General features: G+C 57.5%; 1 protein-coding gene across 1 annotated transcript in view; it reads right to left on the bottom strand.

Annotated features, from left to right (window-relative positions):
• The window catches only part of DOT1L (DOT1 like histone lysine methyltransferase), a 54,070-nt gene that overhangs the window by 13,584 nt on the left and 15,341 nt on the right, over positions 1-25,145 (bottom strand). Inside the window, 18 exon segments of the mRNA XM_079115927.1 lie at positions 905-1,030; positions 1,722-1,859; positions 2,283-2,384; positions 2,538-2,582; positions 2,584-2,630; positions 3,240-3,353; positions 3,755-3,989; positions 4,189-4,332; positions 5,204-5,245; positions 6,291-6,397; positions 7,184-7,252; positions 9,968-10,047; positions 10,776-10,831; positions 15,548-15,610; positions 16,264-16,358; positions 18,118-18,346; positions 19,727-19,790; positions 22,939-23,013. Of these exon segments, the coding sequence (XP_078972053.1) occupies positions 905-1,030; positions 1,722-1,859; positions 2,283-2,384; positions 2,538-2,582; positions 2,584-2,630; positions 3,240-3,353; positions 3,755-3,989; positions 4,189-4,332; positions 5,204-5,245; positions 6,291-6,397; positions 7,184-7,252; positions 9,968-10,047; positions 10,776-10,831; positions 15,548-15,610; positions 16,264-16,358; positions 18,118-18,346; positions 19,727-19,790; positions 22,939-23,013 (1,831 nt within the window).

Below are 25,145 nucleotides of genomic sequence, written 5' to 3'. Positions count from 1 at the left end.
TCTGATAGAACAGACTTGTGTGCACAAAAATATGCAGCAACGCCATGGAGGAAATGCCTTCCACTGCGGCTCCTCGCTCTGGCTCCTCGCCCCCTACTGGACGCATCCTTCAGCACCAGGAGCCATGGGAGGTCCTCACGAGGGCTCTCTCCCAGGCCAGGTCGAGCACACGGGCCAGGCTTGGAAGGAGGCCAACAAGCTCCTTTTCCTGACATTTTGAGACAGTTCTCGCTGTGCCTCTCAGGCTGGTCTCAAGCAGTCCCTGCCTCTAGGCTGCTCGGGGCGGCCTGCCTGCAGCTGTCACACGTCAGTCCATCTGCGCGCCAGAAGTTTGCGCTCAAGGAAACGGCCATAAGCACATCCCAGAGCCTTAGGAGGAGTCGACTGTCGGTCAGTGTCCAGAGGCAGGGGCCTTTTTAGTACTTGGAGCCTGCCCTGGAGGGTACAGCCCCGGGGGGTCCAGGTGCTCAGCTGCAAGCCCCCTCATTTCCCTGTCCTTGCTGCTACCTGGCAGTTCCGTGTGCCACCCGCTCTGGGAGGCGTGAGGGGAGCAAGCCTGCGTACTGCCCTGTCTCCTCATGCCTGAGTGGACTCACGTCTCAGGACGCATGCTCGTTTTCCAATGAGCAAATTCTGACACCGACCTCTTCACTAGTGATTTACAAGGAAGCGCCTGGGAAATCTGAGGTTTGGAATGGATCCTGAGATCAAGGCCACCCAAGGGGCGGGAATAAACTGGTGCCCAGCTGCCACAGCATCAGCTTGCACATAGAAGAAGCCTGACAGGACAGACAGACCTGGTGGCATGAGGCACAGGTTACCTCTTAGGGTTGGAAGACAGGGGTCTCTGGGCTGACCACCGCGGCCCTGGGGCCCTGCCACCCCTCCTGCCCACAGAGCCCACCTGCAGCTCCAGGCAGTGCCTCTGCTTCTCTGAGATCTGGCTCCTCAGGGCTTGCTTCTCCTTCCGCAGGTTCTCCAGGGACAAGGTGGACCAGTCCAACTTCAGCTCCTCACACCGGGCCCTGAGCTGCAGGCGCAGGGACAGGAAGTCTCGGCAGCAAGCCCAGCCCAGCCCGGCCCCGATGATGGGGAAGACCAGGAGTGCTGCTCTCAGGGCAGGGTCCCCAGGGGCATGGCCCTGCATGCCTGGATGCCAGTTGTGGCAAGCCAGGGCCACTCACCGAGCCTGTGACACACAGCATCCCCAACCCCCGGGGGGCAAGGTGCAGAATGCCCTGGGACCTGGCATGGAGACCCCTGAGAAGCAAGGCCCCTGGAAGGCCACGGGCACATGCAAGGTGCCCCCAGGGCAGTGAGGCCACAGGGTTGCATCTGGCTCCAAGGAGCTCAGAAAGGAGCACAGTGAGTAGGTCTCAGTTCAGAGTCCTAGGAGACCTCTGAATCGGGACAGCAAAGTCTGCTGCCTCCTGGATCGACATCTAACAGGGCCCCACAGATATCCTGAAAGCAAACTGAGGACACATCAGGGGCTTCCAGAACAACCTAGTGCAGACTGACCAGGGCTGTGGGGACAGTCATCCTCACCCTCACCGAGGACATCAGCTCCTCTGTGGGTGACCAGAGAGTCAGTGACAGGCCTCTGGGCCCATCTGCCAAAGGGAAACTCAGCAGGTCAGCCCTCTACCCAGCCTGGGGCCCAAGATTCAGGTATGTTCCAGGACACTCAAGACAGCCATGGCCAGCACATGCCCACACACCAGCTGCAGGCTCTGGCTGCGCAGCTTGCTGTTGTCCTTCTCTAGCTGCTCAGACTGCTCCCGCAGCTGCTGGTTGTGAGCAGAGATCTCCTTCTGGGCTTGGATGAGGTCATTGTAGGTCAGGGCCTTCACGCCCAGCTGGGGACACAGGAAGCAGAGCATGGGTGCAGGAAGGGCTCCTCTGGGCAGCCTGAGGAGCCCCACAGGTGCCTGGGGTCACGGGGTGAGGGAGTGGTGAGATGGAAGAGCGGGGCGGGGGGGGGGGGGGGGAGAAGTCTCTCATTTCCCTGGGGACACTAGAGGGTGGGGGGTACATGCTGGCCGCAGAGAAGATGGAGGTGAAGGGAATGACGGCTCGGCAGCCCTGCCCCCAGGTGGCTGCAGTGGGCGGAGGCCCTGGCCCACTCCACAGGCCTCTGCCCTCTGACAATGCCATCGAAGCTGGCAGGGTCAGGAGGAAACTGCCCTGGACTTCACTGCACCCCTTCGCCCACCAAATCCCAGGTCGTAACTGGCTAGGATGGGTACCCAGGGTAGCCAGCATGGCCTTCAGGCTACTACCTCATCTAGTTTTTGCTGGAAGAGTCTCCTGATCTCCTCCTTCTGGGCCTGGCAGTGGCCAAAAAGCTGCTGCGCTGTGCCCAGCAACTGGGCATTCCTCTCCTGTGGGCAGGGGACAGGTGGGAAGATGACCTGAGGACTCAATAGGAAGGCTGATGCCATGAAGTGATAGTGGAAGCAGCGTGGGAGCAACAGAACCCCAAGCCCAGGTGCTTGAAGCAGGTCAGACAGCTGGGCACACAGGGCCACACCCACCTTCTCCTGGTCCAGCAGCTGCTGCAGGTTGGCCTTGTACTGGGGGGGTCTTCGTGTACGCCAGGAACTGCAGGTACTGGATCTTGAACGACTCTGCCGAGACGGGACAAGGACGCTCAGGCAGGCCGACAGCGGCAGCCCCAGGCCAGGTGTGTGGCGGCCCTTCAGGACCAGCCCGCACTGTGCCTCTGGAACGGGCCCGGCCACCAGCTGTGCACCTGCCCTGCCCAGGTGCGTCCTCCTGTGACTCCTCGCGCAGCTCCCATACCACAGGGGTGTCCCGTCACAGAGCAGGATAGCCCTGCTCTCTCCTGCACCCTCTGGGGAGGAGCCCACCTAAGTGAGGGCCTCGCTGGACTCTTTACCGGTGTAGTGACTTGGTCTCTAGGGTGAGTGTCCTGGATACTACAGGGTGCTGAGCAGTGTTCCTGGCCTGGCCCAGTCAGGACAACCACCAAGGTCTCCTGAGGTGAGAGATGGCCTCGGTAGTCACAGGCCCAACCTAAGCCTCTGCTGACCCATGCAACAAGCCTAACCAGAAGCCCCTGCCACCCAGGGGGCCCAGCAGGAGATCACTGGGGAACGCTGGCGATGAAGTACCTCTGCCCAAACCCAAGCTATGTGGGAGCCAGGACCCACCCTGAAAACACTGTAGGCCAGGGCAACTGCCCCTGGACTCCTCTGGGGCCCAGGCCAGCTCACCTAGCAGCTTCTGTAGTGCGGGTGGGGTGGGAGCCACCAGCAGCGGGTTGGGGGAGTGCCGCTGCACGCTGGGAGGTAGCTGGTAGAATGGGCTGTGAGGTGACCGGCAGGCGTCTGCGTGAGAGAGCAGCGTCCAGGCGTCAGCCACTGAAGGCCCGCCCTCGTGCCCCAACTGTCCCCGGCAGCTCTCCAGGTCTGCAGGACTGAGGCTCCATACGTTTCTGGGAGGCCAGAGGACCCACCCCACGGCACATCTCTGCGCTGTCGATGGCCCACTCCTGGCACAAACGGTCACCATTTCTGCCTTAGCCTTCTTGGGGGATGGAACCCAGGCCTCGCCCATGCTAGGCAGGCACTGACCACTGCCCTAACCCACCACACCAGAACTCTGCAGGCAAGAACATGAGGGAAAAGCCCCACTGGCCACACGGCCTCGCTCTACCCACGGCCCTGGCTGTAGCCGCAGCCAGATCTGCTCCCACTGCCCTCAGCAGGGGCAGGAGGTGAGCGCTCACCCTGGGGCGAGGAGGACGCAGTCCGAGACACGGTCTGGCTGTGCAGGAGGTCCAGTGCGGCTTGGCTCTTCTTGGGCTTGCGCTCAGGGTCTGCGGTGCTCATCTTCTTGGGACGCCCACGCTTTCGGCCAGCCATCTTCCTCCCCTTCTTGTTCAGCTTCTTCTTCCGCGCTTTCGAGGGAGATGGCTTTTTGACAGTGGTCACCCCCGCCTTTTCTTCCTCAGCACCAGAATCCTGGTGGGCAAAGAGGAGTGGCAATGCAGGAATCAGGGATCCCTCTGCTGACCAAGACCACGCTGGGGGCTGCCGGGCAAGGCCCCAGGACAGCTGCTGTCAGCGGGGCTCGGCACAGCCTCCCTGGCAGAGGCAGGAGGCTAGTGCTGTTCCACGTGCCTCCCAGCACCAAGTGTCAAGCCGTGTGGGAGGCACTTACCCTGGAGGCCTCGGCAGGCCCAGCCGCCTTGCTCTCAGGGACCTTGGTAGGCCCGGCCGCCTTGCTCTCAGGGACCTTGGTGGGGGTGGTCGCGTTGCTCTTATTCTCTCGCTGCTGCCGACGCCGAGCTGCCTCTTGCTCCTCCTGGGAAGGAAGCATTGGATGAGCGTTCAGAAAGCACTGCGACCCCGGCTCTGCGCCCTCAGCTCCCCTCCCCATGATACAGGTGAGGAAGCAGGGGCGGCGCAGCACAAGGACCAGGCTGGCAGGCGCAGACACCGGAGCTACACGGCAGTCAGGTGTCAGCCATGACCAGTGAGAAACCAGACACCTCAGAGATGAGCCCACCAAGAGCGAGACTCAAGTACGAGGGCTGAGGCCTGACAGCCCCACCCCCAAAGGTGAGACATGGGTCCCCCTGCGGGCCACCAGCTGCCTGGGCATTGGCTAACCAAGAGACACTGGAACTCTGCAGTCACGTGGCCAGAACGCCAGCCAGCCTGGCACAGTTCCTGCACTCTCCCAAAGACGCATACCCCGAGAGGAAAACTGCCCAACCCAGTTAAGGACAAAGACTCCCCTAACTCCTCAAAGGGAAAGAGCGGAGGGTCATGCTCCCAGCTTGGGTGTCCAGTGACCAGGCAGCCAAGCTGCAGAAGCACCCCTGAACCCGCTGCCCAGGCAGGACAGGCCTGAGAGCAAACTTGGGGTCAGGCAGACCACAACAGGCAGGCCTGCCCACTGGTCTGGCGGGGACACAGAGAGCAGCACAATATGGCAGCAGCTTGCACATGAAGCCCCTGCCTCAGCGCATTCACGTCACACGTCATGACATGCCCTGACTGGCCCCACCCGCCCCCACCCGCTCGCTGCCGGTGAGGTGCAGACACACAGGCAGAGGGCGGCAAGGGCCACAGAGGCCCCAACTGCAGGGCAGGGCCCCTCAGAACCTGGCCACTGCACACAGGGCAGCACATCCACATTGCTAAGTCAAAAAGAAGAAACACCAGCTTACCCTGAGTTTTGGATTTTTCAGACTAGAAAAATAGTTTTCAAGCTAAAAGGAAAAACAGAAAAAGTTATTAGAAGTGAGTCCTAAACTGCCAGGCCAAAAGTGACACCCACGGCCGGGACGTAGCTCGGTTGGTAGGGTGCTTGCCTGGGGGGGCACAAGGCCCTGGGTTCAGTCCCCAGCAACACACACACACACACACACACACACACACACACGGAGCAACACTTAGAGAACCTCGGGCGCTCTGGATGGCCAGGTGATAGGCAGGTACTCAGCACACTGCTGGCCCCGTTGGCAAGCCTGGTGTGACAACCTGAAAAAGCCGTTGTCCCCACCACTTGGGAGGCTGAAACGGGAGGGTCACTTGAGTCCAGGAGTTCCAGGCCAGCATGGGCAGCACAGTACAACCCCATCACACAGAAAGAAAGGCCGCTGTGACCAGGCCATGTGTCTTAGCCTGGGCTACTAGCTTATACCACTGTCCCCAGAGAAAGGGCCCTCGTGAAGTCTCTGGCTGGCAATGGATGTGTCCAGATGGCAAGAATCAGATAAGGAAGGACCACTGCCAAAATGTCCCACCTCTAGGCAGAGAGCAGGGAGGCCCTGAGCCACCCAGGGAGGGTCTAAGGGAAGACAGATAGGGACAAGGGAAGACAAAGGGACAGGCAGATAGGTCACATGCCAGCATAGGGCACGTCAGAGGCCCATGGCAAAACACCGCCCGACCCTCAGCCCCAGAGTCCTGTCTCGTGCAGTGACTGGGAAGTGAGTGGCAGAGGCACAGGACCAGCCTCCCTGGACACGGGGTGAAGAAGCCAGGCCAGCATTGTCCTCGTGCCCTGCGGCAGGGTGCTCACGGGGGCTGGGAACCAGAACCCACCAGTGGCCCTGACCTCTGAGCCACTCCCTGCCTGCTCAGCCCAGGGCGGGAGATGGTGCGCGTAGGGCACAGCGTCCAGAATTCACTATGGGTGCTGGCGATATAGCCCATCACGTAGAGTGCCTGCCTCTCAACCTCAAGACCCGGGTTCGAGTCCCCAGCACTGGTAGATTGCGAAAATTCCAAACAGAAGAAACCAGAACTCACTATGGTGCGGTCGATAGTGTGCAGGTAGTAGGAGACGGGCTTCCCTGTCCACGACACGGAGCCCTTCAGGGGCGACAGCTCGACGACGCGCATGATGGTGCCAATGTCTGCAGCAAGGAGGACAGTCAGGCCCAGCCACGGCCCCGGCCCACCGCCTCCGCCGGGGCTGCCTGTGCCCGTCTGCTCCCAAGCCCCACAGCAGGAAGGGCGCAGCATCGCCCTGGGCCACCGCCAGCCTCCTCCCTCCTGTGCGGGGCCACGCCTGTGTTCCCACCATGCTCAGGCTGGCCAACAGGTCCCCAGGCTGGCCTGGTTGCCAGAGCCAGTGGAAGAAGGCAGGAGGTGCCCGGTAGGAGCAGCACCTGACCCAGAGTCCCGCGACCTGGGGGAGTCTGGGGGAGTCGTCAGGAAAAAGGCCGGGGCTCAACTGAATGAATGGATGGGAAGGAGCCTGCCAGGATCTGAAAGAGCTCAGATCACAGCTGTAAGAAACCAGCACCTGTGGACATGCGAATCTGAGGGGTGGAGCTCTGCTCAGAGGAGAGGGAGGGCCCACAGGGCCCCTGCATGGGAGCTGGCAGGAGGCCCCCTAGCCCTCCACACCAAAGCGGTGTGTCTCCCCTGTCCACAGGCCCTGATCCTTCACCACCTCAGGTCTCACCTGGGGTGATTCTGCTCCCAGGGAACACTGGACCACAACAGGGGAGCGTGAAGTGTATGACTCGGGGAGTCACGAGGCAGGTGGAGGCCGGGACACTGCTGGGTAGCCTGCAGTGCCCCACCAGCCAGGGAAGGAGCCGCCCTGTGTCCCCAGTGCCCGGGGGACCGTGTCTAGTGCATGTCTGTGCTTAAAATGACCTGGTCAGTCATCCAGCAACGTGAGGGCTCCTTACCACTCAAGTTTCTACTGTTTATTCTGAAGTTCAGAGGTGCGAAGGGTTTCGAGGACACAATTCTGCCACCTGCAACACAAAGGAGACTGTACCACCTGAGGGGCAGCAAGGGCACACGACCCAAGCCCAAGCTCAGAGGGCCACCAGGGAGAGCGCACAGCACTCAGCCCCGCCCACTAGTTCAGAGGAAGGAAGGCCGGGCCTCAGCTGCCCCTCTGTGCCTCTCCTAAGGAAAGCTCTCCTCTAAAGAGCTCCGTGGCCCTCACAATGCCCACTAAGGTCCGCCGCGCCCGCCTCCAAGGTGGAGGGCCCAACGTGCAGCGAGTCTTCAGGGTCTAGGACAACCATGCACAGGCCCGGGACTGCCATGGTGGAGGCAGAAAAGCCAACAGAACCAGGGCAAAGGGCCCCATCCCTTCCCGGGGTGTGGACAACCAAGGGAAAGAGGGGACATCCGTGTGTGTAAAGCACCTTCTCTAAAAGCTACCACAGAGAAGAGCAGGAGGGGCCAGTACTGGGCCCTGGGGCTGGGGAGGCCCTGGGCAGGCCTGGCCCAGGTGCCTTCTCCACCACTGAGTGGCACACATGCAATGTGAAGAGCAGGTGGGGTGGGAGGGAATAAGAACAAGTCCTCCAAACCACATGGGAAGCCCAACAGGACTGTGGGTGTGGACCCCACAGACCCGTCACGTTGGGCTGACTGTGCCTTGTTAGATGACAAAGTCTAAGACCAGGAGCCACGCAGGAACCCTCCATTTCATTGGATTCATTGCTAATACTAATCGCCATGATGAAACCACTTTTCACATAAAATGGAGAAAACATCATAGGTAATAAAAATGCTAATGCTTTTAGGAACCAAGATGTGCGTGTGCAGTCATGCAGACGGAGCTTGGGGCTCTACCACTGAGCCACATACCGGCCTTTTGTTTTTTTTTTTAAACTTCATTCTTGGACAGGGTCTCCCTAAGTTGCTGAGACTGGCCATGAACTTGAAATCCTCTGGCCTCAGTCTCTGGAATCTGTGGGATGGCAGGGTAGGGCCACCACAGCTAACCCAAAGTTGTATTATAATAAGTCAAAGAAAACCAAAGATGAAAACATGAAACTTAAATTAGAAAATTCAAATGTAGTACAGTCAAGCACACATGTCCATGTGCACACACACATGCTTGCAGGATGCCAAAGCTCCAGCCCTCCACAACCTGGTTTTGCTTTTTATGCCCTGACCCCCAGCAGTAAGGCTGGGTTGGGCTGGGCTGCCACAAGGTCTGGCCCAGGTCCGTGCTGTGGCCAGAAAGGAATAAGACACTGATGAACAGGGTCATGTCAGAAGGCCATGGAGCCAGCTGGGCAGGCTCAGGGGCACATTTGGCATCATCTGAGCTACAGAGTACACCCCAAGCCCATGAGCACACAGCAAGAAGCTGTGCCCCACACAACACTCACGAGTACACTGGCAGCAAGCACCACCAGTGACCACCCTTCTCAAATGCCCTGTGTGATCCCAGATCCAGTTGGGACCTGCCAAGGCGAGTGAGGGCCTTCTGAGAGCAGATCAGGTAAATGGTCAAGCACCTCTTACGTGAAGGGCTGGCACCACCACAGCTGGCTACGAGGGACAGGTCAACACACAGAGAGGGGCATGTGCAGGATGGGGGTGCCCCAAAAGGCCACAAGCCCAAGACCAACACCCAAGAGGTTAAGAGACAGGGGTGGGCCTGGGTGTGGCCCAGCGTATGATGGAGACCTGCCTTGCATGTCAAGGCCACAGGTCCCACCCTGAGGGCACAAAAAAAAACACGGGTGAGACTGTAGGCGAGCACGTGACCACAGCAGACACTAAGCAGTGGCCACAGGTGAGCGCAGATGGAAAGGCAGCTACAGAGCCAAACAGGAGTCTCTTCCTCCTGAGGGTGCAGGCAACACTTGACGGCAGTGACCCCAGTCCTCAGGAGGCACTCAAGGGCCACTCAGGGATGCGGCGTGGCCTCGGCCACTCCTGACTCTAAAGTAACTGCAGGCAGCCCTCCACACAGCCTGCGCTCACAGGCTTTGCACACACCAAGCCCTGGTGCCAGTGCCTCCCGCAGCTGGACACTGTCTGCTTTGATACTGGGCCAGCCTGTCAACTCTGCGATCTGCCCGACAGCCTGACTAGATGTGGAGGGGAGCCCTCCCAGCACTCTCTCCTGGCCTGGGGTCTGTAGAACCAAGCGACAGGAAGCAGGCTGCCGGCAGCCAGGACTCCTGGAACTGAGACCAGCAGCAGATGGCCCAGCAGCCCTGGAACAGCAGGAGGAAGCAGCACAGCTGCAGGTGCCAGCAAGGAGAGTGGGGAGTGCTGCCCTGCACTTCCCGGTCTTGGCCCCATGAGAGCCCCAGGAGGGCACGGGCAGGAGGACAGCAATTTCTGCCACCAACCACACTACAAAGAGACACAGCCCCCTTGCAATGCAGAGTTCATGGTTTCCACTGCCCTCCGGTAGAACAGGCAGGCAGACTGGGAATCTCCCTTGACAAGACCTGACAGTTTCCCAGGCCCCAAGTGGCAGGCAGCATGTGGAATCTGAGGCAGGGGCCCATCCACGTTTAGGGGAAGGCATTGTCCATAGGCAGCTGCAGCTCAGGTACTGAGGGTTCAAGCCCACAAGCAGTGGATTCACGTGTTCCAGAAAGACAACCCAGGTCACGATTTCAGAACAGAGTGAACTCAGCCTTCAGCAGGGGTCCTGTCTGCTGAGCCCTGTAACGCAAGGGCCTGGGAGTGGGAGGGTGCATTACCTTCCTTCATGTTTGCAAACCGCTCCTTCAGCTGGTGATCCACCTCAGGACCAAAGGCAAAGTTATTCACAAATATAACACTGCAAAACAATGTTCCAGTTGAGTCAACCACGGCTCCATTCCACACGCAGAGTCCCAGTGTGGACGACGGCCTGCCTCCAGCCACTACTGGGCGCTGCCCACACCCCACCTGCTCCCCAGGGTGCCGCTGGAGCAGAGCAGCACATAGGACCAGAACAGCATTCTGAGGCTTCTGGCCAGGGGCCCCTGCTGAACTCTGGCAGTTAAAATCAGAGTGTCTGGAAACATTCACTGAAGACCATGCCAGGTCGGGCAGCCCTGAGGACTGGACAAGTACAGGGGTTGCAGGACAGCCATGATCAAGGTGGAGGGCCACGAAGGCCAGGCAGGGAGTGAATGCAAAAGGTGGACATGAAAAGTGGACACTCCGCACTAGCTCACAGAATGCACAGTTGAATGGCTGTATGCCCACGATGGAGGCGCACTGGAGACCTTCACAGGGACCAGCACAGGGCTGCATCCTAGGGCCACCCGCTGCCCCTGCAGGGACTGAGCATGGGCAGGTTAGGAACCAGAGCCAGGCGCGCATAGGCCGCAAGGTGAAGAGAGCAATGGGGCTGGGACCTCAGAGAAGTATGCTCCACACCCCCTAAGGGAGGCAGCCCTGTCACTCCTCAGACACGATGAGGTAGTCAGTGACCGAGACCCAGGTGGCCAGCATAAGGATAGGGCTGCCTACCCAGATCCTCAAGGGCGATGGGATGCCACGTGCCCGTGCCAGTCGTACCTTGTGTTGGCGATGCGTTCTCTCCACTCTTCTGAGAGGAAATCGCCTCGTTCCAGCTGAGAAAGAGAACAGAAGGTTCACTCCCTGCACGGGTCTGGTGCAGGTCCCACTGCCCAGCTTCTGCCCGCTACTGTGAGGAGCACGTGGAATGAGCAGGCGCAGGGTGCAGGACGCAGAAGACCAAGGCTCCGCCTGCTGACACCTCTGCTGGAGCCAGCCAGGACCCCACAGCAGGGCAGAGCCAGCACCCACTCCAGGCCTGGAGGTGGGCAGACCAGTTTGGGTGGGTAGGTGTTACCAGCCGTCCAAGGAGTGCACCTGAAAGCCATGATGCTGCTCCACACTTTCTTGCTAGAGCTCACCCACAAGGCCCTGTGGACCAAAAGCATGTCTGCGGCTGTCTGGTCTGCGGCTGGGCACTCCCAGGGGGCAGCGCCGTGTGGGAGGGAAGCCAGGGGTGATTTTCCTCACTCCACAGTGCCCACAATGCAGAGAAGAGGAGGCCACCCTGGGCCCAGGGGCCACTGTGCACTCACTGCCTACTGACCACATGCAGTGTCCCTACAACCCCAGCCGCACAGTGGTTCTTGTTAGGAATTAACACTCTTTTCTGGCTTCCTGAGACCAAGGTCTTATTACCTAATTGCCCAGAGTCATAACCCTGGGAAAACCAAGACTTGTGGTTCTGGGAATCTTCAACAAGACGGCCCACTTCCACACGAGGGGTAAGCCCAGAGAAAGGAACACATGCCACACTCTGCATTGGACGTCCACAGCAGGCAGCATGACTCCCAGAGCCCACCTGTCCCTCCACAGGTGAACACGGTGCAGTCCACGCACACCTGGAGCGTCACTCGACCCCGAGTAGAGTGAGGCTCAGACACACCTGCCACATGGATGGACCGTGATGTCCTCATGCTCAGTGAGAACCGGACACTAAAGGCCAGTGTGGCTCCACTGACAGGAAACACTCAGGACAGGAGAGTCCAGAAACAGGACGTGGTTTCCTAGGTGCCAGAGGCTCAGGAGGGAATGGGGACTGCCAGCTAGCGAGCCGCAGCAGAGGCCCCCTCTGATCCCACACCCGTGAGGTGACCAGGCCCCGTGTCCCGCCCACAGCCTCTCTCTCAGGACAGTAATGCCCCAAGCAGAGATGGTCCTGGGTGCACACTGCTAGTCTGATGGGACAAGGTCACCACCCAAGCCAGAGCAGCTGCACACCTGCATCCTGCGATGATCACAAGAAACCATCATCCACAGACACGAGACACGACCCTGGGAAGCGGGGAACTGGAAGACCTCCTGAGCCGCCTCAGAGACAGGCACTGCGCTGTCTGCAGCAGACCCAGGGTCCCCCACCTGCCCTCCCCTCCACACCCGGGACATAACTCAGTGCAGAGGCAAGGCCCCATGCCTGGCTCTCTCTGCAGTTGGCACATTCCAGGGAGAAGGCCAGTGACCCTACCCCAAACACCCCGGGGACGAGATCTGTGAGCTCCCAGGTGACCATATTCCATGCGTCAACTTGGTGCTGGGAGTGAAGCGTGTGCTGTGTGACTCCCTGAGAGAGGGCTCTGGGTGCCCTGCCTCTCGCCCCAGTTCCCGCACTGGCTTCTGCCCACACTGACCCTGCTCGTGCCTGTCAATGTAGAAGCCACAGCAGTGAGGACAGTCGTGTGCTGAGTCCTGGGGTCTGCCAGGGCTCACTCAATCTGGGGAGCCTTGGATTCCAACACGGCACCTTCAGCAACTGAGATGGACTTTACTTTCACAGCTCACCAGCCAGGGCAGCGTCCGTGCAAGCACTACCTCAACGCCACTTCCTGACCTCCCACAGGCCCCATCTGGTTCCACCCTGCACACAGGCACGAAGCCCTGGCTCTGGGCCGTTGCCTCTGTGTTGCTGGAGCCAAGCGCTCTTGAATGAACAGCAGCTGGAAGGTGTTCCAGGCTTCAGGTCCCAAGGTGGGAACCTAGAACTGGCCCCGACATGTCAGAGCCCTGCTGATGCAGAAAAAGCTGAAGAAAGAAACAAGGCAGCGAGTGCGGTGTCAAGCCAAGCACGGAGGCAGCGGTCTCACGGGAGGACTGTGTTCCACACGACCCTGCGGCCACTGTACACCGTTCAGAGCAGGAAGACCAGAATCCAGCAGGCAGGAGAGCTGGGCCTGGGTGGCAGAGCCAGTACCTTTTTGTCCGTAGGTCAGACCCAGCCCCATGAAGTCTCTGCATGCAGGAGACTCAGGCAGGCCATACTGAAACCCAGAGAGGACTGGAACCACCATCCTGGTGGTGATAGCCGTTGACAGGAGGCCACGTCCATGAGTTGACCCTGTGGCTTGGCTAGTCTGCCTACATGCACAGCAGCTAACAAATCAGCATGGGTCTAGCTCAGACTACCACCAGGGCCTACCTCTTGACAGCATCTGACACACAGGGAGGACGGGTGGCTCTGACCCAGAGCAAAGGAGGGTTAGAGATGCCAGGGCCTACAGACCACTGAGGGCTGCTGCTGCTGCTTTGGGCCTCCCCAGGCTGCCACAGCCATCCTCCTGTGGACAGCCGTCACAGCCCCACGCGCACAGGGCAGACAATCCTCTGCAGAGGTGGGGCCATGTGGTGTTCCTGGGGCCGCAGCCACACAGGTTGGCAGAGGGTCTGTACTTTAGACACACAACATCCGCTGAGCAGCAGGACCACCACAAAGCACCAATAACACAGAAGAGACTGGCCTGGTCTCTGCCCCAAAGATGGCTCCAGGGCTCTGGAGGACAGATGGGGCTTGTGGGCAGAAGCTGAGAAAGGCAAGAGCAGTCCCAGACTCCAGGGAGCCGGACTGGGCTGCAGTCGCAGAAGGGAGCAGATAAGCAGAACTGGAGCCTGCTGGGCAGTCTGTGCACCAAACCTTTGCAAGGAGCTGGGGAGGGGGGGTACCCCAGCCCAAGATGTGGTTCTGGGCCTGGGAAAGTACACTGGGCTATTTTTAGGCTCCTCCTGGCTTTTTTCCTCTTCCCTTGTTGAGTAACGGAAGGCAAGACTCAGAGCTTGCCAACCAGGGCGCCGTGTCAAAGCCACAAAGAGCTGCTCAGAAGTACTTTCAAGAATCAGGACACAAGTTCCCGCCAAAACTGGTGTTGAAACAGCCAGGGACATCCTCTAGCTACATCTCCTTGAGAAGGTCTGCCTGGAAAGCAAGACACCGGTAGACAAGACAGCAAGTGGACGCAGGAGGCAGAGGTCAGTCAGACATCTGCTGTCTCTGCTCCAGTGTTCACAACTATAGCCCAGGCTATGAGGAAGGGAGTCTTTTTCCCCAAATTCTGCTCTAAGCCACAAGTCAGGAGCCACTAGTATAGAAAGTGAGCACCCTGAGTCCCCACAAGATGCAAACAATGAAAATGGGCCAAAGGCCTCAACCAGACTTCCAGACACAAGCTGACCCCAAGGACCAGCAGCCTTGAGAGTGGCAAGATGAACAGAGAACAACCAGGTCTTACACCCTCATCCCTCTCTTCCTCTGGGAATAAGAGCACAGGAGGCTGATTGGGGGATTGATCGAGGAACCATGGCAGTGAGAACTTTAAAGCTCTGTGCTTGGAATTCTCACCAGAAATATAAAGGATGTTACAGACTTAATAATGTGCACTTTAGGGAGTCAGGGAGTCTTGAGAACCTGGTGAAGCATCTGGGAAATTTCACCTGTCAGCAGACACAGGCCCTGGGTGGGAACAAGGGTCCTGGAAATGGAAGCGGAGCAGACTTGCTGCCTCCCCAGCCTCTGGGAAACCCAGAGGCTCACAGGTTCTACCCTCACCTCTCAGCCACTGCCCAGGACTACAAGTCCTAGTCCAGGAAAAACAGGACAGAGGCAGAGGAAGGATTTTCCTAGTTTAGAACTGGAGGCTGGGGTAGCTATCCAGTAACAAAAGCATACGGCCTCTGCAGGAAAGGACCACAGGTGACATCGCTGATGCCACAAAGGCAGACCCTCCCAATGCAATCTTGGCAGAGAGAACCCAAGGCTAGCCACCTGCCAGCAACAGGTCTCGGGCGGGGTGCGGCTCAGGGCAGAGTCCTGCCTCTAGCCTGTGTGGGGCCCTAGGGTCATCCCCAGCACTGAAAGAAAGATTCAAAAGCAGCAACTTAAGGGGCTGATGTTGGGGCTCAGTGGTAGAGTGCTTGCCTGGCACATGTGATGCCCTGGGTTCAATCCTCAGCACCACATAAAAATTAATAATAATCCATTGAAAACTAAAAATAAATTTAAAAAGTAGGTTTTTTAAAAAAAGCGACGTCTTAAGATTAAAAACAAGTGTCCTGTCAGCTGGCCACTGGCCAGAGGGACCCGCACACCCACATGCACATGGGCTGTGACACGTCCACAACACCCTTGGGAAGTGACACAGAGGGCCCTGCAACTGCAGCCGCCCTGTGCAGTGAGGAGCACTGTCACCCAGGTGCGCCTCCTGCTAACAGTCAGGGCAGCGGAGCTGGACCCTGCCCACAGGCAGCCCTCAGGACTCAGGACAAGAAGATGGACTCCTGGACAACGGCGAGCTGCCCCCCATGCCAGGAGGCTCACCCAAATGCAAGCCCTCCTCCTGCCAGGGTTCAGGGTGACCACACACTGCCTGAAGGACCCAGGGCAAGGCTGCACGCACCCCTGAGTCCACAGCCCCGGGGAGTCGGCAGGGAGCCTGTGGTTGGCAGGACGGCAGGGGGCTGCGGGGTGGGCAGGGGTCGTAGCCGCAGCATGGCGCGCTGGCACTCACTGTGTATTCTGCATGCTTTTTTCCATACCATTTCATCCACTTCCTGAACTCGCGGTCCATGGTCTGCAAGGAAAACAAACCAAACCACCTGTCGGAACCCAGGAGCCCAGGAGGGCCAACCCCCCTCAAGCCCATGCTCTCTCCTGCTCTGGCAGGGTCATGCTGTCAGGGATGGCAGTTTCCACCTGTAGCACAGCCCTGCTGAGGGACACCCCTAGGGTGCCAGACACGTTTCTGCAGGGCAGTGATGGCTCAGGTATACCCACGTACCAAGCCCAGCAGCCTCAACCCTGGGCAGAGGCTACGATGGGGTTGCTCCAGCAAAGGCCCAATCCTCTACTGCTGAGACGGGGAATGGCCATGGGAGGGGAGTGGGCAGTGAGAGGCAGGGTGTGCAGACAAGAGCTAAGTACCATCCTGCTATGAAGAGGGCAACAGCCACCTCCTCCCAGGAGCCCAAGGTGTGCTATCCCAGGACACTGGAACCAAGGGCACAGGGGCCCTGGAAAGCCTTTTGCTGCACCTGGAAGGGATGCAGCAATCTGCAGGAAGGGGCTGGTGCTGCGAACATATGCACACTCTTGATTCAGTTAAAATTCCTGGGTCTGCAAAGACTGATGCCCAGATGGGGAAGCCCTGGAGTGGCAGGGTACAGGACACAGCAGGTCTGCCCTCCCTGGGGTTCTCTGCCTCCAACGTGCCCCAGAAGCACTCACCTCTGCGTACTTGGCTGGGATGTCTGCTTTCTCCACTCCATAGTGATGTTTGCAATTGGTGGCTGCAGCAACCTGAAGGACAACCTGCCCCACACCTTCAAGCAGAGAAAGATGCATCAGAGGCCCATGCAGCCTTTGGGAGAGGCACAGTCACCTGGGGACTCCATAGGAGGACCCTACTCAGGGGAGGTCACACCAGAGTGGAGGACACAAGCTACATGATTATGTCCACTGACATCAAGAGGTACACGCCACAGGACTCTTCAAAAACACGCAATGATCTCTAAAGTCACTTAGAACACCTCAAATGAGCTCCCATCAGACATCTCTGCTCCATCCAACCTCCCAGGACAGTCCTCTGTGGCCCCCAAAAGCAGAATCTGCTCTTGGTCTGAGGAGCCTGCGTGGGTTCCCTGCTCAGACACAGCACAGCTGCAGAAGGCACGGCATGCCTGGAAAGGTGTGGCTCCACCTGTTACCCAAGGTCGCCACTGCAGCACAGACACAGCATGTACCTGGCAGACCCAAAACACCCTCGAGGAAGTTCAACATGATCTCAGGGATGACTCCGGGTTGGAGACACAGCAAGGACCCCCAAAGATGGAGATGACGTCTCCAATCACTGTCCTCTCGGGGCATCTTTTCCAGTCGGCACTCCCAGAGGCGGATGCAGAAGCGAGCACTGCAAGCGCAAGCGCCCTGGGGTCCTGGGAGCCAAGGTGGCAATGCAGCAAGGCCTTCAGAGCACCTTTCCTCACGCAGAGGTCAGTGCTGTGTTTCAGCCAGGCTTTCAAGGCTGTACGTGACATCTTCAAATAACAACGAGCATGCTACTGAGACTACCTAAGCAGAGGTGGCCGGCCAGAGCCCGGCCTGAGAACACCTGACTCAATCTACCAGTGCAAGACCACAGGTCACACCCGTCATCCAGCGGTCAAAAGGCTGAAGCAGGAGGATACAAATTGGACACCAGCCTGGGCAACTCAGTGAGACCCTGTCTCCAAATTAAAACACAAAGCAAACAAACAAAACAAAAAAACCTGGGGGTGGTGGCACAGCGGATCAGGAGGCTGAGGCAGGAGGATCTCGAGTTCAAAGCCAGGTGGGCAACTTAGGGAGGACCTAAGCAACTTAGCGAGACCCTCTCTCAAAATAGAATATAAAAAAGCACTGAGGATGTGTCTCGGTGATTGAGCGTGCCTGGGTTCAATCCCTGGTACCAAAAAACAGACACAAAAAAAGCCACCAGGGATGTGGGCCAGTGACTGAGCACCCTGGTTCACTCCCCGACTGCAGACGACAGTCACAAAGCGTGAACCCTCCAGCAGACACCCAGGAGGGTGAAGAAGGCACTCCTCCAAAATCCATGTGGAAACTTCATCCCAAATGGGAGAGTGTTAAGAGGCAGAGGCTTTGGAAGGGAGCGCCACCCCCAGGATGGTGCGGGCACCTTGCATGGTTCTCACAAGGCTGGGGGAACCAGGCCTTGCCCCTCCTGTCCTGCAGGGACACAGCAAGAAGCAAGCTTTCCAGGAAGGGCTGGGTCTGGGGGAGGTGAGGCCCTCACAGTGCTGATGACAGAGCCACAACTCGGACGGCTGAGGTCCCCCTGCTCTGGCCAAGGAGCAGTCCCACAAACCATGTACGTGCAGGCAGACAGGGGAGAAAGCCGGCACAGGCCAAGGGTCAGGGACAGAGCTCTGGGCAGGGAGCAACTGGTGTGGTCCCAGGAGCCTCGCCCTGGGCTGCTGACTCTCAGCCAGCACCGTCCTCCCCGCTAAATTCTTCTCTAGGAATGTGCACACAGACATGGAAACAAGTGACGGCTCCCACGCCAGGCAAGCCAACACTCACCACTGCCCAAGTCCACAAAGAGGTCGTCCTCAGTCATCTTGATCTCATCAATCATCTGGGCCACCAGGTCAAAGGAGGTCTCCCCGTACACCTCAGGGGAGAAGGGCTCATAGTTGTTGAGCTTCTCGGGGTCGGTCACTGAGTGGTTGTAGACCTGCTGCAGGATGTGCCGCAGGAGCCCGTTGGACGGCCGTGTGTTCAGCTTCATGGGCTGGGTGGTGCCCTTCCACTAGGGAACACGAGGTAGCACCAGTCACACACACCACAGGCAGACCACAGGGCCTAGCCCGAGACTGGGATCTGGGGTTGGGGATCGTGGCTCAGTGGTAGAGCACTGATAGCATGGGTGAAGGCCTGGGTTCCATCCCTAGCACTACAAAAAAAGGAGAAAGTGTGTGCGTGTACACGTGAGTGTCTGCGTGTGTGAGTGCACATCGCACTTTCTTCTCTGCCCCTGGGAAGAGGGTGTGCACCACGTTCTCTGTTGCTCCTCCCGCTTGCCTGGACGGCCTGCTCCAGCCCTCATTCCAAGGAGCACTTCCTGACCTTAAGCTCGCCTGGGCTCACTCCTACCACATACAGCCTGGCTCCCCGCAGGCTCTCGTACCAGTGGCGTCACCTCCTGCAAGAGCGCCTGCGCCCTGGGCCCTGACATGGACAAGCCTCCTTCCAAGACAGTGGTCTGGCCATAGAGGGGCCACCTTTGACAGAAGTTCACCAGGGAGAAGAAATAGCCAGGAGCTGTTTCCGAGCCCTAATGTCAAGAACCAAAAGCTGGACGCCATGGCTGGAGCTCATGCACAGGCCCTTGATGGCACACGCAGAGTCCCTGGGTGTGGCACCCAGCCCTGCAGTGTCACTGAAGGACCAGCACCTGCGTCCTCACAAGAGGGTGCACGCTCGGCTCTGCTCACCACTCTCCTTGGCCCAATCTCCAGGACTCAGTCCAGCATCAGAAGTTACACCCATCACTGACCCACACAGGGACACCTCACACATTCAGCTGATCGACTGTCCTGTCCATGGCCAACGGCAAGCCAGGCCCACTGAGAGCTCCAGAGAGGCACACGCTTTGTGGTCAGCCGGCTACATGGACACCTCGGCACTGCTTGGCTGGGGAGGGCTCAAGGCCACCCACTCCACACCTCTGCCTCCCCAATGGCAACATCTTCCAGGAGGAACCCGCCAGCCACGGCATATCCCCCATGAGAGCTGAGCGTCTGCCAGGAGGCCCCACGCCAGGGAACCTGCGCTCTCCAGAAAGCAAACCATCCTGGAGCACAGGCAGCAGCAAGCTCCTGCTGCAGGGTCCCAGCATTTCTGCCATGTCAGACAAACCATGCCACGGTTGGGCCTGGATGGAGGACACATGTGTTGCAGGCTAGCTGGAGGGCAGCGGGAGGCAGAGCTCACAGCCAGAAAGGCTACTGACTGCCCACATCTCTGCTGTGGCCCACAGACACAAGGTGTGTGAGGACACAGTGACCCTCAGGAGCCACTTCAGAAAGCAGGACCTGCCTCTGCCTGGTGGGGTCAGCAGAGCACCCCGGGCTTCACTGTCTGTGGACACCTGCCCAGGAATGGCACAGCCTGTGGCAGCAGCACCTACCAGCTGGTGGATGCTATCGATGGCACGGTTGTACTTGTCACACAGTCGCTGCATGCTTTCGAAGCTGGAAAGGCAAGGGAAAGTCACTGTTACCAGAGAGCAGAGAGGATATTTCAGCAGAGCCGAGCCCTCGCAGGGAGCCTCCGCTTCCCACCCAGTGAGGGCCCGCAGCAAGCTTGGACAGGAGTCAAAGGCTGACCAAGTTCCTGCCCAGGGACTGTGCCAAAGACAGCCTGGCCAGGTTTGGGCCCACATATCAAACCCAAGGTCGAGGTGGGCCTAGCAGCCCTTTCAGTCAGAAAGGGATATTGTACAGCAATTCATAAGAAAGGGCCTTAGGCAAGACCAGGACCAGGCCCTCACACTCTGTACCCAGCTGAAGTTCGCAGAAACCAGTCCTGGCCCCTGTGGTGGCCTTGGAGGGTCTTCGTTTTCCTGGCAGGAGAAAGCCACCATCTTTCCTGAAGGTCTCCTGCCCAGGGCTCTGGAAGCCACCAAGCATGGTATGAGGGCAGCTGCCAAGGGACAGCCCACACACCGACACTACTACTGTCTAGGACTTCCTTTTAAATCTTCTGGCATGTTCTAAGATATGAAGAGCATGTAAGAAACGTACCCAGACAGCTGCCAGGAGCCTGGAGCCGCCCAAACAGAGCAACCTTATTTCAGTTGCTGATCTTCAGCCCCTGATCACCCATATGCACATGGGTTTGTCTTGCTTGGTTTTCTGTTTTGTTTGCAGTGCTGTGAATCAAACTAAGGGCCTCACGTGTGCTAGGCACACACTCAATGGCTGAGCGACATCCCCAGTCCACATAAACATATCCATAAGCTTCTAATCAGTCTCTTGGACTCAAACACCAGGTCAGCTATGGTGGCTCCCCCAGAGAATCTGGCAGTTCACTTTCCACAGAGGAGCTGCAAATCAAGGCATGCCCAGCAGGATTCCAGGATCAGGGAAGGTGCCTCACACCCAGTGCCCATGACAGCCCCCCCTACAGAATGAGCTGACACAATGACCAAACTGCCAAGGGGGAGTCTTGCACCTGTGGAAGGGAGGTAGCGCTAAGACTTTTTTATGCCACTGCCCCACAAGTGGTTTCCTCCCTGAGGTGACTATGGGAGCTGGCTAGTCAGACCCTCGTCACACACTAGGGATGCCTAACATCCCTCCAGCCCCCGCACCCACCTGCACCCCACACCCACCCCTGCCCAGGATGAGCCTGTGTGGTGTTGGCCCCACATCTGGGTGTGTCTCACGATTTCTCAATCTAGCAGGACTCCACAGGACATCGGCACGAACTTCCAACCGCAGGGGCAGTTGAAAGAGGAAGAATCTCGACCAGAGGCGCGCACCTACAATCCCAACTCAGGAGGCTGAAGTGGAGGATCACTTGAACCCAGAAGTTCAAGGCCAGCGTGGTCAGCAAAGGTGACCCCATCTCAACAACAAACAAAAAGAACCACAGAATTCAAGAACACAAATGACATGACAACCCCAAACCCTGATGAGGTCACAAGAAACCAGTGAAAAGAGGATGATGAGCCTGAAAACGTCAAGACTGCTGCTTCACAAGGACAGGACCAAGAGCCAAGACCTGCTCCCCAGTGCTGGAGCAACGAGGGATGCACATGGGCCAAAGCACTCACCCAGGTCCTGGCCGAGTTCAAAGCCAACCTCAGCAACTTAGCGAGACCCTGTCCAAAACTAAAAAATAACAAGGGCTAGGGATGTAGCACCTCTGGGTTCAGTCCCTGAACACCCTGCTGGGGCAGGCACAGCACAGAACGTGTGAAGGGGCAGCTCAGCCCATCATGTGCCTAAGGGAAGGCCACTGCTGTCCACCTGAGGGACTATAGTACTGGGACTACACAAGCACATCTCGTCTCTGCTCTGGTTCCTAACACCCAGTTCCTGTCCCCACGCCCTGAGTGACCAGTTCATGCTGATGAGGCGACTCCTGGTGGGCTCTGGAAGCAGCTGGCAGCAGAAGTGCAAGCCACGGCTAGAAGCTCGGCGGTCGCAGACCTCCGCCAGCCACCATGGAGAGGTGGGAGCTGCAGGTGAGGTGGACGAATGCCTACAAGAGGAAGCCTGCACACAAGGCCCGAAGACAACAGGGAGTGTGTGCGGGTGCCAGGGGGTTGCCCCGCTCCGAGGGACAGAGGCTCCCACACAGGACCGTCTGCACCTCTCCTCGGCACCTCGCCATCTGGCTGTTCATTTGCATCCTCTCTCACATGCTCTGTAATAAACCAGTAAACGTTAACAGGTGACTCCCTGAGTCCTGTGAGCCATCCTAGCCAAGATGGAGCCTGTGGTGGAGTCCCAGGAATGACCATGTGTTGGGACATGAGGTGGCTGACCTCAGAGTCTGCAGTACCAGGTCAGTATGGACGTACCCTATGAGCCAGCTGACCTCCAGGGTCCCCTGCCCTGCAGAGGTGAATGCAACTCCATTCCCTTCCTGTTCCAAGACCAGGGTGAGACACAAGGACGGGGAAGGTCACTGAGGCTGACATGCTGGCCAGCTGCACGAGTCCCTTCTACGGAGAACAGTGAAGATGTTGTCAGACAAAGCACATCAGATGGTGAGTGGAGAGGCTCGTAGTCACTCCAGGTTGAACCTGTCCTGAGTGAGCCTCCTGAGCTCCCAAAGCAGCCCTGCAGGTGAGACTGCTCTGTCCCTCTCAGCCGGGACATCCATCCTACTCAAGAAAAATAAAAATTCCAGGCATTCCAGAGATACCTGGCCCTATTCCACCCACATTCTGGGAGGAAAGTGCTAGAAGTGGCCACCACCATACCAGCAGGAGAGCTGCTTGCTCACTGACCACACCCAGCTGAGAAGTCTGCGGAGCTGGCTGAGTCCAGGCGCCCAGGCCAGCGCAGCAGCAGCTCCGGGCGGGAACACTGACTTCTGGCAGGCATCTGCCTGCTATAAAAAGAACAACTGCTAACTCGGGAGTAATTTCACACACGCCAATTCCAGTTTTCGCAATGTGGAGTTTCCAATTATGTCCTCGCTCTGAGAGCCTTAGCCAATGCCTGATAAACACTCCCACCAAAATAACTATGGAGGCCACAGCCAACCCACAGGGATATTTAGAATTAGCACACGCCCTCTAAGAAGAGGTCACTCATGCTAGGCTGTGCTCCTGCAACAAGCTGCATCCCCCATGGAGGAGGCAGCCAGGCACAGTCCACTTACCTTTTGGTGTCATAGTCGATTAGAACGTAGTTCTCCATGGCAAGCTTGAGATCAGGAATCTCTTCACAGACCCATCTGCAACACAAGCGGTGACCACTAAGAATACCATCATTCAGCCCCACTTCTACACTCCCCCACCTTTTTGTTAATGAGGGATCGACCCAAGGGTGCTCTACAACTGAGTCACATTCCCAACCCTTTTTACTTTTACTTTTGAGACAGGGTCTCACTAAATTGCTTAGGGCCTTGCTAAATTGTGGAGGCTGGTTGGGAACTTACAATCAACCTGTCTCAGCCTCCAGGGTTGCTGGAATTACAGGCCACCACAACCAGCTTACACTCTTTCTTGAACAATGCTTGCTTTCCAACATAAGAACAAAAATCTTTGGGTTGGGGCTGTAGCTCAGTGGTGGAGTGCTTGCCTAGGACATGTGAGGCACTGGGTTTGATCCTCAGGACCACATGAAAATAAATAAATAAGATAAAGGTACTGTGTCCACCTACAATGAAAATTATTATTATTTTTTTAAATCTCCCATAGGGCTGGGGATGTAGCTCAGTTGGTAGAGTGCTTGCCTCCCATGTACAAATCCCTGGGGTCAATCCACAGCACTACAAAAAAAAAAAAAAAAAAAAAAAAACTCCTATGAATTCAACTCAAAATGTGAAAAAGAAAAGGGAGGCATTACTTTATAACAAATGCAAAGTTTATGATGAAGTTGATGTGAATCACACTAATTTAATAATGGCTTCAGAGTGAAATGAATTTACATGTTATGGTAAGAATATAAAAGTTTTTTGTTTTTTTTTTTTTAATTACTGTTATAGGATCTAAGAACAAATCTGCTCAAATCAAGGAGCTCAAAAAGCAACTTACAGCCGGGCGCAGTGGCGCACGCCTGTAATCCCAGCAACTCAGGAGGGATCGCAAGTTCAAAGCCAGCCTCAGCAACTTAGCAAGGCACTTAGCAACTCAGTGAGACCCTGTCTCTGAATAAAATACAAAGAAGGCTGGGGATGTGGCTCAGAGGTCAAGTGCCCCTGAGTTCAATCCCCAGTACAAAAAAAAAAAGCAACTTACAACTAGAAACTGAAAAAAAAGCTAGTATCTGAAGAATTAAAACTAGTCCAACGACAACAATGGCTCTTTTTCAATGCACAGCGCGAGGGAGAACGGAAGGGACTGTGGGTGAAGAGACAGGACCTAGGTGTAAGCCCACCACAGAGCGAGGCCCGTCAGGGCGACAGCCTGTAAACCTTGCAGACAGGGCCGTCTGAAGCCGCACGCCTGCCCTAGGGTGCACCAGCAGAATCCACAGGGAGAAACAGCTCCAGGCTCCACGCTGTTAAGCGACTTCACTTCCTAACCAGATGCCTGCCAGCAAAGAAGACTGCACGCACCACGGGCTCCCCTGGTGAATTCCCCACACCACATCAGGAGAGAGACCACCGAGGAGCACCACGGTGCAGGGCTGCCATCCCAGATACTCAGGAGAGCTTACGTTCAAGGCCAGCCTGGGCAACTTGGCGAGATCCTGCCTTAAGACTAAAAGGACCGAGAATGTGGCTCAATGGTTGAGCACCCCAGGGTTCAACCTCCAGGCCTGGGGAAGGGGAGAGAGAGAGAAGAGAAAACCCCATCCAACAAAAACCTTTCCAATTTCAGGAGGTCAGCACTGCCCAGATACCAAAACCAGGAAGAGACAAAGGACTATAAAGGCAAAGACATTACAAGAAGGAAACCTGCAGACCAACGTCCCTAATGAATAGTCTGGTGAGCTGAGCTCACCAATCCATGGGGACCCAGGGGACTTATCCCAGGGAAGAACTAATAAGGCACAGGACTGTATCTACAAAGCAAAAGGTATACAGTGACACACATGCCTCTTTAGGAGGCAGGAAATGGTAAAGGGCAGCAGGGTCAGCAAAGCTGCTTCCCCAACTCTGCTCTGCCTGCGGGTCCCCAGCAAGGCCTCGAGGAGACGATGAGTCTGCTCCCCCCACAGTGGCACCCATGGGCCTCACTGCCCCTTGGCACAGCAGGAAGCAGTCCTTCTCTCCGCAGCTCGAGGCCCATGGCCGGTGTTCAGCACTCGCAGTCGGCCGCAGTGCATGCCCGACGTGAGGCAGGGGTGCTCCCCAAACCACTCCAGAACCAAAGCCCCTGGGGCCACTCGGCAGTGCAGCCCTCCCAGTTCCTCCTGGGA

The sequence above is a fragment of the Sciurus vulgaris genome, assembly GCF_902686455.1.
Source record: "Sciurus vulgaris genome assembly, chromosome: 16".
Classification (NCBI taxonomy): Eukaryota; Metazoa; Chordata; class Mammalia; order Rodentia; family Sciuridae; genus Sciurus; species Sciurus vulgaris.
The sequence above is the reverse complement of the archived record's forward strand: the minus strand, read 5'-3'. Positions and strand labels throughout refer to the sequence as shown.